General features: G+C 40.6%; 1 protein-coding gene across 4 annotated transcripts in view; it reads left to right on the top strand.

The window, feature by feature from the left end:
- RECK (reversion inducing cysteine rich protein with kazal motifs) overlaps positions 1 to 17,042 on the top strand; it is a 156,188-nt gene that overhangs the window by 17,166 nt on the left and 121,980 nt on the right. For 3 of the 4 annotated variants that reach the window (XM_088150154.1, XM_088150153.1, XM_088150156.1), the window contains exons 3-5: positions 5,407 to 5,481; positions 9,287 to 9,323; positions 12,398 to 12,483. In XM_088150154.1, the coding sequence (XP_088006280.1) occupies positions 5,407 to 5,481; positions 9,287 to 9,323; positions 12,398 to 12,483 (198 nt within the window). The remainder of the gene's footprint in view (positions 1 to 5,406; positions 5,482 to 9,286; positions 9,324 to 12,397; positions 12,484 to 17,042) is intronic. The other variant, XM_088150155.1, reaches the window with a different exon arrangement.

The following is a 17,042-nucleotide window of genomic DNA, read 5'->3' as shown; positions in this document are numbered from 1 at the left end:
TGAAGCAAATCTGGTTTAGTTCCTCTCTCTGTTGATTGGTCTAGCTATCCTCTCCTCCCCCTGCTGTTTTTGCCACTTTTCTGGTGGTTGCCATTGTAATATTGTAATCCAAAAATGGAAGTGTCTCAATTGCAAGGGAAAGAGTAGAAGGCAAACTTCCCTTTTTTTCTGTTTTGTCTTCCTGTACCCTTAATACTTTCGTTTCATATAGCACTCCATAGTTCCATCAGCATCACAGTCTAGCTTATATTACCTTTATCTTTTGTTTTGTAAAATCCACCAATTGTCTGCACTCTTTAATAGTAAACAAAAAACATTCCCACAAAGGCCTTGTGATGGAATGTATCTACAAGGAGGAAAGTGATGTGGGAGATCAAGGCTATTGGGAAGGAGGGAGTGCATTCCAGGAGAGAGGAGGCGGCAAGAAGCAGTTGAGTCCACAACAGGAGTGTGGGAAGAGAAGTTCAGGATAGCCACTCCCTAGAATCTCACAGGGTATATCCATTAAGTGCTGTAGTATAGATTTAGTTTGGCAAGATTCTGTCTATAAGGTGTAAGCTAATAAAGGATCTGTACTGTACTATTGTTGTTCTTGGGCTGGGCCTGACAGGCCTGGTCCATTTGTCTATTTTAATTCCAATTTGTTTAAAAGCACTTCTACCAAAAAGTAATCTTTCAAAATTACTATCCCCTTTATCTGTTTTAAACTTTTTTACATCTACTCCTTGTTGAGCATTTTGCCAAAAGTTTTTAAATTTTTGAAACTTTTTTTTCTTTTTAATCCAGAAAGAATGTTAACTCACCAAGTGGAATTCTCTTATTCTGCCACTCAGAAATCTCTCTTTAGCTTTAAATCTATTACATCCAAAAGTGATTAAAAAAGTGAGGCTTTCGTGAACCTTGTGTCCATGTAGGCTGCATTACGGCCGTGAGCTTGATTTAAATCCCTTGATTCCCAGCCGCTCAACTCACAAGTTGACTGCAAAAACCTCAGTTCCTGCAGTCTCCTCACATGGAGGAGCTGTCTGGATTGCAAGCAGGCTATCTCATGAATTTTCCTTGTCTGGAAAGACTGCATTGGCCAGGGCCCAGAGACTAACAGATCCAGGTGAGGATCTATGGCAGACTAGATAACCCTGAAGGAGTGGGATGGCATTGTGGCAGAGATTGGCGGCCAGACGACTTAGACAAGGGGATAGAGGAAATGGTCAGCAAATTTGCAGACAACAGAAATCTGTGGGGGATTGCTAACATCTCAAAAGACAGGCTCAATGTCAGGTTCAGCCCAAGAACAACAACGAGGCAATCCAGTATAGTACAGTTCCTTTATTAGCTTGCACCTTATAAACAGAATCTCACCAGACTAAACGTATGCTAAAGCAACTATTGGATATAACCCCATGAAACCCTAGGGAGGGGCTTGTCTCCTCCTCTTTCTATTCCCACACTTTTGCTGCGGACTGAGGAGGCGCTTGCTCTGGAATGTTTTCCCTCCCTCCTGATAACCTTGATCCTCCATTCCAGTATCTTCCTCGCTCAAGCCTTCCATTACACTCAAGGCTCAAAGGGATCTTGATAAACTTGAATATTGAGCATTTAAAAAAAATGTAGTTCAGTAGTAAGAAATATAAGGTTCTGCACTTAGATAGTAAAAATCAGACATACAGGTCCAAGGTAGGCAATACCTGGCTCAGCAGTAGTACTCATGAGAAGGATCTGGTTGACCTGATAGATCATACATTAAGCATAAGCCAGCAGCATGCTGCAGCTGTCAAAAGAGCCAATACAATCTTGGACTGTATCAACAAAGGTATAATGTTGTGATCACAGAAAGTGATCATTCCATTCTACGTTGGTCAGACTTAACCTAGAATATTGTGTACAGTTTTCGTTGCCATAATACAAGAAGGGTGCTAAGGAACTGTAAAGAGTGCAGAGAAGAACAGGAAAGTTGGTGAAGAGCTTGGAGACTAAATCCTATGAAGATGTGATGGACTGGAATGGAGGAAGGGGGGTGAAAATGGTGCTCTCGTCTCCAGAGCAACGCTCTGGAGATAAGTGGAGGAAGCTGGCGCATCCCTAAACATTCCAGAAGATAGTGAATAGCTGTGCCTGGGAACTAGTGGTCAGTCTGAGAAGATTTCTGTAAACAGGCGCTGGCTAATAAACCTTGCTGATTGAACCTGCATGGTCTCCAGAAGTTCTTTGGGCTAGGCCTGACAGAAGAACAGTTAAAAGAAGCAAGTGTGTTTAGCCTATAGAAGAGAAGGCTAAAGGGAGACATGACAGCAGTCCATTCATTCATTCATTCATTCATTCATTCATTCATTCATTCATTCAGCCGCCCATCTCCCCCCAATGGGGGAACTTGAATAATAATACTTGATACTAATACTTGAAGGACTGTCACAGATTTATTCTTCATACTGACTGAGGGTAGGACAAGAACCAGTGGAAAGAAGAGAGTTGAGCAGGGGATCCAAACTTGAAATAGAGAGTAATTTCCTGACTGTGAGAGCTGTGCAGCCTTCCTCCTGCAGTTGTGCATGCTCTATCTCCAGAGGTTTTCAAGAAAATATTGGATAGCCATTTGTCTGGGATGACCTGAGGATTCCTGCCCTGGGCAGGGGATTGGACTAGAAGCCTCCAAAATCTCTTCTATGATAATTTGTTGGCATAAATTGTAGGCTTCTAAAGAATATTAGAAACTCTAGTTTAATGAGTGAGCTAGCAAGGTGTTAGGCCCAGCCCAAGAACAGCAATGAAACAGTCCAGTCTAATACAGTTCCTTTATTCTGCCTTGTAGACAGAACCTTGCCAAACTAAATCTATACTACGGCAATTAGTGGATATGCCCTGTGAGATTCTAGGGAGTGGCTATCCTGAATCTGTTAGTCTCCTCACGCTCCTCCTGCGGACTGTGCTGCCTCTTGTCTCTTTTCCCCTCCTGGAATGCACCCTCTCCTTCCTGATAGCCTTGATCTCCCACACAAGGAAACCAAACAATTTGGCAATGGAGCTGAAAAAGGCAGAAGAGAACAGGAAGCTTCCTGAGTGAGTGAACAGGAAAACCAACAGGAGTTTGCCAAGGGAGGTTAAAGGGGAGTGACTTTGTTTTTGTTTTCCCTTTCTTCTTTTGTGTTTATTTCTGTCCTCACTGAGTGAGGTAGCTTCTGGAAGCTAAAAGCAGGCTAGAGAACAAGAGGAATTTCCTGATAGTACAGGGTGCGAGACATTGGAAAAAGGTGCCACATGGTGCTTCAAGTACAGGTGTTTAAACAGAGGCTGGATGGTCATCTCTCAGAGATGCTGTAGTGGATCCTGCACAGAACAGGGGATTGGACTAGATAACTTCTAATATCCCTTTTAACTCTATGATCCTATGACTCTTAGGGGTGGGGCAATAGCATATGAGTTTCAAAAGAAGGGAGTGCCCATGTCAGATATCAGGTTCCTGTGTTGCATAGTCAGCACGTTTTTGATAGGCCTCTACAATTTATAATGAAAAATCCAAATGGTGCAAATCAGCTTTGTGAATTAACAAAAGTAGAGTTTTAGATCCTAGTAATTATGTGAAGTTATTTTACTAATATAAATAATTGTCTCTGAAACAAATGGCACTCCATGAACTTCTCTAGGAAAAACCTTGGTGTGTAGTTAGCAAAAGCTATTCTTTAAATAGTGTGCTGTTTTGCTTCCATGGGGAAAAAACCTGTTTTGATATTGGAATATCAGTGCAACATATATTTTATAGAGGTAGGCCTCAACTTATGATCATACGTTCAGCGACCGTTCAGAGTTATGATGGTGCTGAACAAATGGTGGTTACGACTGCTCCTTGGAGTTACAGACGTCCTAGCATCACCATGGTCATGTGATCATGATCTGGGCACTTAACAACCCATTCACAGTTACGACTGGTTGCCAAGCACCCCACAATCATGTGATCGCCATTTGCAACCTTCCCTGCCAGCTTCCCCAGAAAGTCAATGTGGAAAGTGGCAGAGAAGGTTGCAAGTTACTGGGGTAAATCTCACCCACACATGCACCCTCCCCAGCCCCTCTGTGCTCACATTGTGCTGGCCACCTGTGATGGAATGGTGTTATGAAGGCCATGCTCAGGGAGATAAGCATTTCCTTAGCCCTCAACAGGAGCGTGGGAAGTTTAAGAAGATGAGACTGGCACCACCCTAAGGAATTCACGGTGTTGTGGCTTGCAGGCTTGGGAATTTAGGTTCAGTCTGGAGAGATTTCTGTCTTGAGGTGGAAGCTAATAAACGCAACAGAACTGTATTTGCACTGTCTCGTGGAGTTCTTTGGGCTGAACCTGACACCGCCCAACCTGCGCTGTGCCCCCCGACCCATGTGGCATCTCTCATGCACCACTGCACACCCTCCTGACTCACACGGTGCCTCTTGCACACTGCCACGCACTGTCATACATCCTCTCTAACCCATGCTGCACCCTCGCGCACCCTCTCCAACCTGCACAGTGCCTCTTGTGCACTCCCCTACATGTGTGGCACTTCTCATTCACTGCCACGCACCACCATGCACCCTCCCCAGCCAGTGTGGTGTCTCTTGTGCACCCCCGCACACCCTCCCCAACCCACACGGGACTTCTTGCACATACCCTTGTACCGTTGTGCACCCTCTCCGACCCTCCTCTGAACCCCCACATAACCCCTCACTCCCTCCCCCACCCAGCAGCAGCCACTTACCTGCCTGCCGGCCTGGGGCTTGCAACTTCCTGCCGGCTTCCCCACTGACCTCAGTTGTGGAAAATTGGCAGGAAGTTACCTGCCTAACGACTGTAGGATTCAGTTAATGATAGCAACCGGGACTGCAGGGATTGCCATTGCTAAGTGACACAGTTGTGCTTTACAACTGCATTGCTTAGCGATGGAAATTCTGGTCCCACTTGTAAGTTGAGGACTACCCGTAGCTAAAATGCTATAACAATATGTTTACAAATACATTTGTTTAGAAACAAATTCCATTAAAATTGAGATTTTTACTGTGCAATATTTTCTTTAACAATTCTTCAACAAGTTTAATGGTGATCAGAAACCACTTTTGGACTTTTTGCGTGAAACAGAAAAAAATGAAATTATAATATATGGGTTTGATGATTAGAAACAAATAATAGATGATAGAAAAAATGAAAGTTATGTTGTACCCATAGAGTAAGAGGTTAATTTAAATTTATATCTATAACTCTTGTAAAAAAAAAAAATTGGAAGTCACTTCTTTATATTTCTCTTTTCTTTCTTTTTTTCCTGCACTTTTGGCTTGGTTCTTTCTTTACTTTTTCTCTTTTTCTTATCTTAAATATTAGTTTTTGTTAATTTTTATGTTTCTTGCTTAAAATGTAATAAAGTTGTTATAAAAAAATTCTTTCAACAGATTTTGGCATCTAAGAGCGATTCTCATTTGAAGCACTTATTGCAACGCGCTCCTGAATATTGTCCAGAATCAATGGTAGGTATAATTGTTCTAGATAAGTATGTGATAAAATCGTATACTTGATTTCATCATATTGTGAGTTGAGGTAGTGTTGACATAGAAGATAAGAATAAGAAGAGTGATTGTTAGTATCATGCTGGCAGTGTTTTAATGCTAGGTAGAGCTTGCAGTTGTCTCAGCCCTTGGCCCAGATGGCTGAACTGTTGGTTGCCTTGGGGTTTCAGGTTGCTGCTTGTAAGCAGCAGGTCTGTGTGAAATAAGACCATTTCTGTCTATAACATAGTAACAGATGAATGTGCAGAGCTGGTGTGCGTTACTGAAGCCTGGTTGGGAAGTGATATGATGTAACCCTTTTTGAAATCTGCCCTTTTATGTCCTGTAGCAGTCTTGGCACTGGGGAGGAAGGGTAGCTATAATAGTATGTGAAACTCTCACATTAACCAGGAGAACTGTCCTGGAAGTGACTCATTGTGAGTACCTGTGTGTGGAAATGGGCCAAAGAGGCAAATCATGTAATAACCATGTGGCTGGTTGGCAGTGGACCTCTGTAAGCTTCTAGACTACATCTCAAGGCTGGTATTGGAGTCTCTGGGCCTGAGAGAAGAGTTTGGTGCAGCTTCTGAGTTCTGCTGAAGCTTGTTAGTTCATAACCTCCATGGCCACCATGAAATTGTTACAAATAATTATAGCCTCTGTTCATATTATGCTAAACCTGGTCTTTACTTTGGAGCATATGAGATGTGATCTGAGGATGAGGCAAACTTTATTACAGACTGACCTTGCATCAGCTAGCAACTGCTGGAAACGGGGGCATTGAAGTTCTGAAGACCTGACATTGTGGTTGGGTACAGGGGATTGGAATGCAGCATTGGCAACAAACACCAAGACCATATTCTTGAAGAGTGATTGGCCTCCTGTCTCTTGCCATATGTCCTCATGCCTGTCATCCCCCTGATGTTATTGCCTTCTCTTTCCCCCACCAGGATATCATAGCCCCTCAACACATGGCTTCCCTCCTCCAGGTTAAAAGGTCTTGTTTATGTAATCCAATAACTCACTCCTCCAAATAGCCAGCAGATCTGAATCTCCTAATGTTTCTGCTCAGCACTCAGCACCCTAAGTCCAGCTAACCAGTCTACTTACCCCCATCCTATACACATACCCCCCCTCGACCTCCTGCTGTCACGTGGGTAGTCAGCAGAGAAAAGAAATGCACTCTACCTTACAAGCTAGGACAAAAACCCAGTGCAGCCTGCCCATCTTCCATCTGGAGAGGAGTAGGTAGCCTCTGACCTACCCAACCTTCCACTAAACCATCCAAATTATCAAGACCTGTAGTTCCTAAACTGTATGCTGTGGTCCCCTGGTGAACTCACAAGTGCTCTGTGGGGACATTTTAAATTTTTGAGGGAAACACAACTGTTAATTGTTTCTTTTAGCCTAGGGGAGCTGTGAAAAAATTACAGGGACATTAAGAGTGCCATGAACTAAGAGAGTTTGGGAACTGCTGATCTACAGCCTCTTCAGTTGGGTTTCAGGATGGTTATAACCAAATTTCCCTCTAATTTCTGACACTCTGTGTGTGGGAAAAAATTGTTTTGTGCAGCTTTTCCCAAACCAAGGACCAATTTGTGCGCCATGATACAAGTATATGAGTAGATTGCAAAAAAGGGGAATAGTGATACATCAAAATCTAAGTATCATAGTATGTCACATACATGCATAAAAGTTGTACCTTCAAGTCATTTTTGAGTCCTGGCAGTTCCTTTTTCTGAGGGCTGAGAAAAGTGACAGCCCCAAGTTTACTCAGCTGCCTTTATGCCTAAGGTGGGACTAGAACTCACAGTCTCCTGGTTTCTAGTCTGATGCTATAACCACGATATCAAACTGGCTCTACATACTTACAGATTATAATATAAACTCGCTAGTCACTGATAAGTAATAATTGCAATCAATATCTTGTAATAATTTAGAATTGTTTTTTGTTTTGGAATTTGTTATTGTAATGAAAGAAAAATTTAAAAAGAAAGGAAAGCATTATACAAAAAACATTTAGATACTCCCTCCTCTTTCATTTTTTTCTTCTTCTCAGGATGCATTCTGAACTTACTTAAACTTTAATTATTATTAATTTAAAAATTGAAATTTTTATAAAGTTAACAATGATCATGGACCTTATGTGGCCTGAAACTCAACAGTTATCAGTTAATCTGGGGAGGAAGGAGGCACTCCTTCATGTACAGGAGGCTCTGAGGTCACACTCAGCGCGTCTAGCTGGGCCTGATCCAGAGAAGGTCAGCTGCAACTGCAAGGCTGGGAAAGGACTGCCTGTCTGCTGCCTCAGGCAAAAGGCAACTTCCCCCTGGAGTTCCCACTCAGCTGCGCTGAGCGTAGCCAAGCAACCGTAGCTCCTGTTCACCCTGCTCATCCTGCTGACCTTGTGCAGGACTTCTTATGAGTTGTAAGCTCAGTTTTATGGTGCCTAAAATAATAATAATAATGATGATGATGATGATGATGATGATGATGATGATGATGATGATGATTATTATTATTATTATTTTGGTTAACTTAATTTTGTGTGCACTCAACTTTTTACTATGTGTGCAGATATGAAGAGTAGTGTGCATGTGCACACATGTACACCTCAGAGGGAATATAAGTTATAACACCGAGATGACACTAATCAAGCTTGTGGATAACTTCTGTTGGGCATGTGACAGAGGTGATGTATCTGTCGTAGTCCTGCTTGATCTTTCAGCAGCCTTTGATACCATGGATCATTGTATCCTTCTAGACTGGCTTAGAGGGATGGGAGTGAGGGGTATAGCTTTCTTTTTTCTTCAGGGCCAGTTCTGGTCAGTGTTCATAGAGGGGAAAAGGGGTAGTTCTAGGCCTTTGTTCTGTGAGGTGCCCCAGGACTCAATTCTCTCCCCACTATTATTTAATATCTACACGAAACTTCTGGGCGGTCTTTCATCAACACAAGGTTAAGTATCATCTGTACGATGATAATCTCTGCTCTTGGCTGTTCAAGGGATTTATTGAGTTCTTTTCCAGCATTTCTGAGGGTCTGAATAAAAGAAGAACAGGCTTTGATTCAATCTTAGGAAGATTGAATGGCTATGGGTTTTAGGGTTCTTCTGATTTGGAGATATTCCATTGTTAACTGTTAATAGGATAGCACTCCCCTAGACATTTGAGGTCATTTCCAATTCTGTGATTCTATGAATCTGTCTTTCTGTGATTATTTAGGTCCCAGTAATGAGGAATTCGGAGAATGTTGTGTCAAATGTGCCTGGAACTCATTTTCATGTACTGGACTCTACTGCTTTTCTCCCTGCAAGTCTAATTCCCCTGGTCTTTTCTGATAAATTTCTTTCCTCCTGGGCCAAGGCGATACATAAAAAACTGGAACTTCTGGGTTTTTCTTAACTCAAGCACACGTGCCAGGGCAAGAATGCAGAGCAGACGTGTGCCTTCAAGACAGTGTTGACTTCTGGCGACTACCTGGACAAGTCCCTGCAGTTTTCTTGACAAGATTTCAGAAGTGGTTTGCCATTTACGTGCTTCGTAGGGTGAAAGAGAGGGACTGGCTCAAGATCACCCAGCTGGCTTCATACCTAAGGTGGAACTCACCTTAGGAACTCACGGTCTTCCAGTTTCTAGCCTGATGCCTTAACCACTAGACCTAATTGGCTCTCTACTAATACATACACTTTTAAATATGCTAGTGTTTCAAATACGAATATTTATCTTGTTTAAATATTTTTAAAATTTTTGTTATATCACTTAGTAATGATAAAATTGTTTTTTACAGAGAGAGGTTTGGGGCTGTATAAATTCTTCTTTGCCAGGTAAGAGTATTACTAAAGCTTACATGGTGTATTGAACTCCTCAAGGCTTACTTATGAGAAGATTTGTATTAGATTACTTTTTTTTTAACGTTAGCATCTCAGTTGTGCAGTAAATACTAAGTATATTTTTTGTATAGACTATAGGATCTGGGTCTCCTGTGTGGTGCCAGTAATCACCAGTGTGACTGCAGATATCTGGATTGGTACCTAGTAGCCTCTCTTTTCCTTCTGTGTATTTTGCCTATGTGTGTGTTTCCTTGAACATTGTCACTTTCTATTCCATGAAATAGGTATTTCGTTCGGCTGTGTAGCAGTCCAGATTTGAAGGGGAAAAAGTGATTTGCAATACCTATTGGCACTTTCTTAAACCAAATGTCTAATTTAGCAGCTGTGGAGAGCAAGAAGAGATGCTGCTTCAAGGAGTTGTTGACAGATGATACATAAACACCTGTGTGCACTCTAAATCAGCTTTACCCCTTTCAATCTGGTTTGTTGTCCAAACCTAGTATTTTGTTATGCTTTATGGCACTTCCTCACCTCCAGCTTTGCTCTTACCCTGGTTTCCTCCCACTCCAACATTGCTTAGCTGTCTGCTTCTCCTACGAATTTGCTTATTGAAATCATGTGGCTGTTTTCAGTCTCCATCTTGCTTATAACTTCCAGCAGTCTCTCCTTCTTTCAGGTGTTCTTTCTCCTTGGTCTCCAGTCAGACAATCTCCTTCCTTTCACATTTCCCACCTAACTCCTCCTTCTATTGTCTCAAAACGAAGTATTTTTGTCAACTCTCTGTCAACAACAAACACAACAGAATAAACTTTATTATGGTCAGTGTCCTGTGCAAAGAAAAAGAAAAATACTGCAAATATCCATTGCATATACCTTTTAGGTAAATTTAAGAAAGCATAAAAAGTATAGATAACCTATAAACCTAACCTATAAAACCTGTTGAGCTGATCTTATTAACTAAACTTATTAAGCCTACTATTTATAAAACTAATCTACTTTACTTGCTACTTTACAATCCTTGGTTGAGTAATAAGTAAAAATAAGTAAGAAAAATAAGTGGTGGAAGTAAACAACTTTATGGCATATGGTATTAAAGTGGGAGAAAACATAGAATTTTGCCTTGCTAAGCTTCCTGATAGTTTATCTCCATAAGGCACTTACCCTTTTGTAAGGCTTCATAGCAAAATCTTACAACTTGTGCCAAAATATTAAGGGCTGTATCCTTCAGTAGTAACTGAAGAAGATAAAATTTTGTGGACCACCCTTTTAATAAGTGGAGTTATCCTTCAGTGTCTGGCTTGCTCATAGAAGGGGCAGCTTAAAAAATGTAAGCCATTGATTCTATTTCTATCAGCCCTCTAAGATAGACCATACTACAAAACCAAAGTCATGAATGCTAATACAGTACTACTTTTATTATAAGGTTACGGTAACAGAATCTTGCAAGCATGAATGTGCTTTCCCCCTCCCTCCCTTACCTTTGTGAGAGCAAGGGAGGGTCTTGTCTGAGACATTTGCTTGGATTACAATTCTGTCCCGGTCTCAAATTTCTTTTATTTGACCATTGTTTCGGTAGTGGCTCTTCCTTCTGTTCCTGAAGGTTATTCCTTCTGCTCATAATAATTTCAACCTTTCCATCTTGGCAGAGTGTTTCTGGGTATAGAGTCGTCTTATATCTGCCCTCTAATATGACAAAGGGGAAAGGCTATCTGTGCCTGTGAATATAAGTTTTTGTAAATAATTGGATGGGGCGCCATTAATACCTTCTACCAATGAGCAATGGAAGTGTGATGCTTGGGCCATTTTCTGGTATTAACCATACTCATGGCATCATCATATCCCAGTTAGCTTAGATATTCAAGTGAGAAGCCATAGGGAATGAACTTTTGTTCACAAACTAATTGCCAATTTTCTCTCCAGGTGCAGGAGTTTTCATTTTTCTCTTTTTAATCCTGATCATTTTTGCCCATTTTCAGGCTTGTATAGATCTTTTTGAATCTTCTTTTTCTCTTCTAAAGTGCTAGGCACTCCTAGTTTTGTGGCAATTTCAGATTTGATAATCATTCCCTCAGTGCCTTCATTCAGGTCATTAAAAAATATGATGAACAAATCAAGGTCCAGAACAGAGCTCTTGTGTTACTCCATTGGATAGTGGTCTCCAATCTGATCTGGAGCCATTTATGAGTATTCTCTGGGTGTGGTCACTCAGCCAGTTATATTTAGCTCAGACATCAAGCTAACAGGTCTATATTTTCCAGCTTCTTCCTCCTTCTCTTTTTTAAAGATAGGGATGTTTATTCTTTTCCATTCTTTTGATACCTCACCAATTCTGTGTTAAAAGACAGTGACATAAAAACTATAAGCTGTTATAAAACCCAATCTATAAAAGTAATGGGGTTAACTAAAAATTAAAATATTTCATTAAATTTCAACATTAAATAAAGTATTATAAGTTAATGTACTGTGCTAAAAAATTAAGTGTAGTGACATAAGATGTCAAACTGAATAATTGGAAGTAAGAAATTACAGTATCGTAGTCAGACATGAACTATGTGAAACATATTTATCTCTATCCTATAAAATGCATGCTGCTGCATAGAACCTGGCAATATTACAGGTTATGATAGGGTTAGGGTGACACAACAGTAGGGAGAATCAGAATTGTTTTGTACAACCTAGTGAACAATGGGAAAATAAAGAGTATTGCAAATGTCTCTGTTCAGTGAGGAGATGAAGCTATGCTTGGCAGTTTCAAGTTGCCTGGGATGGTGGGGCACAGATTTTCCTGGAAAGGGATCTACCTTCCATAGTTAGAGGGAGGGTGCTAAGGTGAGCAAGAATAAGGGCCTTTCCAGAGGGACTGAGAAAGTAGGCATTTCTAAGCCTATAAACTACACAGCATGCCTCCTGAATTTAGTGTGGTTTATTTTGGCAGCAGTATATTAGACATGTAGTGAAAAGTTTTGTAGAGCAGTGTTGCCTTTTGTGTTGTATGGTAATTACAGGATATAATTTTAAAACATACACAAGCTTAGTTTTATAATGTATTTTATAATTTTTCTTTAAAGGTGTTTTGAAAAAATCTGATGGCTGGGTTGGCTTAGGGTGCTGTGAATTAGCTGTTGCTGTAGAATGTCGACAAGCATGTAAACAGGTAAGAGTTGGTTGGATCCTCTCTTTTGGGGGAATGTGTATATGGTGCTAATATAAGAAAAATTTATATTAGCAAAGATTGGCATCACAGACTTGCCTTCTGAAACACTTCTATTCTTCCAACTCTTTTCTCCACAGTTTCTGCTATAAACTGTATTGAGCAAGGAGAGTTATGTAAGTGCTTTGCATTACCTCATGATATGACTTTTTTTAGCGGGTGCATTCTTGCAAAGCAGTAAGCTACAAAAAGGGGTTAAGAGGAAGGTGTGTGCAGCTTTTACCTTATAATACATGGCTTGTTAACCAGAACTAGAGAGTTGCCTGTGGTTTAACATGTAATCCGAACTGTGTCAGTGATTTTTGTGGAAACTTGAACTGAAACCTACAAAAACTTCAGATTCTGCTTCTGCAAATCAAAAATGACAGTTGCTCCAGGTTCAGATGACAAATTAAAGCTCAAACAAGCCTCCAGCTTTGATTAGTGATTTCTACACTGGGGATAAGATGGCATACCCGGGTTCTTAACTATAATTTACCTGTGGCTTAGCAGGTTGTGCAAATAGCATCTCATAAGTATTATTCTGATGCCTGTGCTGTTTATTATGCTTTATTCAGAAACAATTCTGCCTTGTACAGTCTTAGAGAGCTTCTGATTTCCTCTAGCCCTTAATAATATTTCCTGCTCGGCTTCATATTGTGCATTGACCCATGGTTTGCTTAATCATAATTTGTTAAATAAATCATAGTTAACTAGACTCTCTTAATACATCAAGTCTCAAAACAAACCATAATGGTTGAGTTTATAGTACTCTAAGCCAAAATCAAACCAACCAGTGCTTAGCATGACGTGCTAACTTTGACATTGAGGTAGTGCTTCCAAATGCTTTGGGGAAGTTGGGGCTGCTCCACAGAGATGAGTTTATTATTCCAGCATAGCTGGGGTAGTACCTTTTAACCAAGTCAGTGAACTTTCTGTAGTTCTGCTAACAGTTCCCATAGTAACAAATGCTATTTCAGTTAAAAAAAATTGTTTGGTTTCTTGAATCAGAGTCATCTTCCCTACTCATGTTTATATAGATGTTGATATTTGTTTTATGAATCAGTTTCTTTAGGCTTAAATACTTTCGATAAAAAAAAAATCCATTAATCGGAAGGAGAGCTTGTATACTTCTCCAGTCCAATTTGGTGCAGGAATTCCATAGATGGCTCTTTTATCTTATTCATGCCTTCAGTAATCATCCCCACAGATTGATCTTGTCTTTTATTGATGACCTCTAGTGAGAGAGTGCCTGCCACCACTCTAGAAATTGCTTGCTTTGAAAATTACCATCAAAAGTTTCTTCTAATCTTCAGCAAAAATTACCTTCCAAAACCATAAACCCATTAGACCTCTAAAGTAACTAAGAAGTTTTGTCTGTGGAGTAGTCCTTTAAAGTTCAACCATATTCCTCCTCAATCTTAACTTTTCTAAGCTAAATAGATCCTTTTTCCTCAGACTTTTTTCATAAATTTTTCCTGTACTGTCTTCTCTGACCTTCTAAAAATGCATTACATTTTATTTAGATTCTTTTTAAAATGCAGAAACTGGGTTTTAGTGGATCATGTACAGGTTGGTCTTTCATGCTTTATATTGCTGACTGGCTCCTAATAGCACTTACAGAGGATTGATTTGTTTTAGCATATTGAAACAACACTTCGTGTCAGTATAATAGTGTAAACCTGCAAAAATCTTGCCCTACCCTAACTTGAGTTAGTTTATTGGAGTATTTCTTAATTCCACCAAGTGGTCTTTTTTTTAATCACTGGAGAAATCCACTTTTGTTTCTTTCAAGGCAAATAAAACACGTCTTAATATCCATAGTTGGAGAGATTCATCAACTGACTGGCCACATAATTGTCATAACAGCAGTTCTAGACAATACACACCTGTGTCTTATTTTCTACTTCAGTCCTGTGCTTCTATCTCAGCAGTAAGGGCAGAATTTCCAAACAGATCAAGGTCTCTTTCCAGTGAGAGAAGAAAATCCTGCAAAGTCAATATTAAGCTCTCCTTAATGTGCTGGATATTATAACTCTAGCAAAAGTGTTTTCTTCCTGATCATCTAACTTTGCCTGACAGCATGGGGGATTCTTTTTCATAAAGTTGAACCTAATGTACCCCAGGTGCTTAAAGCAACAAAAACACTGCCTACTTAAATTTTTATATGATTAAACAAGAAGCCTTGTTGGTTTTTAGTCTGCTTTTGGGGATAGATCTGATTCAAAACCATTTATGTACAGGTAGTCACTGACCACTCATTCAGTGACCATTCGAAGTTATGACGGAACTGAAAAAATAACTTTACAACCATTTATGACATTTGCAGCTTTCCTCAGTCATGTGATTACCATTACAGTCAGTAAACATCATGTATCTGACCTGTTGTTTTTCCTTTTTCCCCCCATTGCAGAGTGGAGAGATTAGAGAAGAAGTGATTAGAGAAGAATAAACAGGCACACAATGGGGAATGCACATCAAAAGCAATACACTGGTGCAAGCAGCCTCAAGCATGCTCGGCAAACAGCTGGTGTGTTCCCCACTGTGTGCCTACTTACTGTACTCTCTTCTAATCCCCTCATCTCCAATCTCTCTGCTCTGCGAGTGGGGGAAGGGCAGAGGAAAGATAGCCTGCAGAAATTGCTTGATGAGCCCCTTCTTTTCCAGAGGGTTGAGGGGAGGAGGGGGGCTGTGGTTGGCACGTGGAAGAGGGAGGAGGGCAGGGAAGCATCGGAGTGACTTGGGCATTGATGGGGGCAGGGGGAGAGAGGTGCACAGATGTTTCCTCTCTCTTGGTTTACAGACCTGGGCAGGAACATTTGGATGGGAGGAGATTGGCAAGGGGAGAAGCGGGGGCTTCCAGTCATGCATATTGTGGGGCAGCATCTCTAGCTCAGTATAGGTGCTGGAAGGCAAGGAGGAGGAAGCAGTGAAGGATGGGATGTGGAGTGTAAAAGGATTAGGGTGAGTACAGTAAGCAGGCACACAATGGGGAAAACACAGGCTGTTTGCTGAGCACACTTGCACCTGCTGACACCAGTGCATTGCTTTCGATGTGTATTCCCCATTGTGTGCCTACTTACTCTCTTCTAATCCCTTTCTTTCCAGTGAGTGTAAATATGAACATTAATTCCCTTGGCTGATGTGGGTCTTCCGGGCTGTGTAGCCGTGTTCTGGAAGTTTTGGTTCCTAACATTAGGAACCAAAACTTCCAGAACATGGCCACACAGCCCGGAAGACCCACATCAGCCATCGTATTCCAGCCGTGAAAGCCTTCAATAATAGATTAATTCCCTTGTTAATTATCCAGCACCAGGGTGAGCATTCCAAAGGATGGGGGAGTGGTTAGGAGGCAAACAAAAGCCAAAGGTGTGAAACTGATTAGTTTTGTCAGTTTGAATCAGAAAGCACAGTCGTGGTCATGTGATTTCCCACTTAGTGACTGCTTTGCTTAGTGACCAAGTTGCTGGTCCCAATTGTGGTCAGTAAATGAGGACTGCCTGTATTTGACTTTCTGCACTCTATTCATTCATGGTTATAACAGTCTTCAATAAAGAATCTGGATCTTGCTGCTGTTAAAGTATACCGTGCCCATGCAAAATCCCTATTTTTTGCAACTTTTTTGCAACCTTACATGAGGATCTTTCTCAAGGTAAAACAAGCACTCTTTGTTCCTGAAGTCCCAGCCATTGTTTCTTGCCTACTGGTCCATCTTTTCTAGTCTTTTATAGAACAATGTCAGGCTTTCAAGATTTTGTTAGTACATATACTCCATAGCAATAAAATAAAGTTCCAAGCAATAAAATAAAGTTCCAAGAGTTCCTGTAGTGTCTATTTCCTTACTTGGCCTATTTTGAAGGGCTGACACAACTATCCTGGATTCAGTTTTAACCAGTTACAACTTATTCAGTCTATAGTCTGCTCCAGACAGGAACCAGCCAGAGATCTTGGCACATTTGGCAAGAAAAGAAAGGAGAGGTGGACCTAGGTGTTGTACACATAAAGGTAACACCTAGCTCCACAAACACCTGATGATTGCAGGAGCAGCTTTCTATGAATGCTAAACAGCAAAGGAAACCAAATTAAATCTCATTTATTTTATTATTTCCATTATTTATATATGCCAAAATTACAAAACTCTAGGAGGTTTAGAGAACCAAGGCATAAAAATAGGGAAACCCCCCCCCAACAACACCTCATAAAACAAAGTCAGTACAAAATTAAAATAGTCCTTTGCTGATCAAGTGTCATGCAAGCACAAATATCGATCTCCATAGTCTTGTTGGAATGATTACATATTAACAGTTTTCTGAAAGATAACTAGGATGTCTTGCAAAAAAATAACAGCAATCTCTAGAGATCCGTTTGCCCACCCTGCCCTATAGTGACTGTTTTAAGCAAGGCTTCTAGATGTTACTACATTGATGCAATAAGGGTGCAGAAATTTTGACTCCCCCCACCTTACCATTACATTATAGACTCAAATATAAATTCATATCAGTTCTTGATCATATTCATTCTTT

Source organism: Python bivittatus, unplaced genomic scaffold (assembly GCF_059951505.1).
Source record: "Python bivittatus isolate LINGU-HERP-01145 unplaced genomic scaffold, Pbiv_v1 ctg000610_np1212, whole genome shotgun sequence".
NCBI lineage: Eukaryota > Metazoa > Chordata > Lepidosauria > Squamata > Pythonidae > Python > Python bivittatus.
This window is presented reverse-complemented; position numbering and strand designations above follow the sequence as displayed.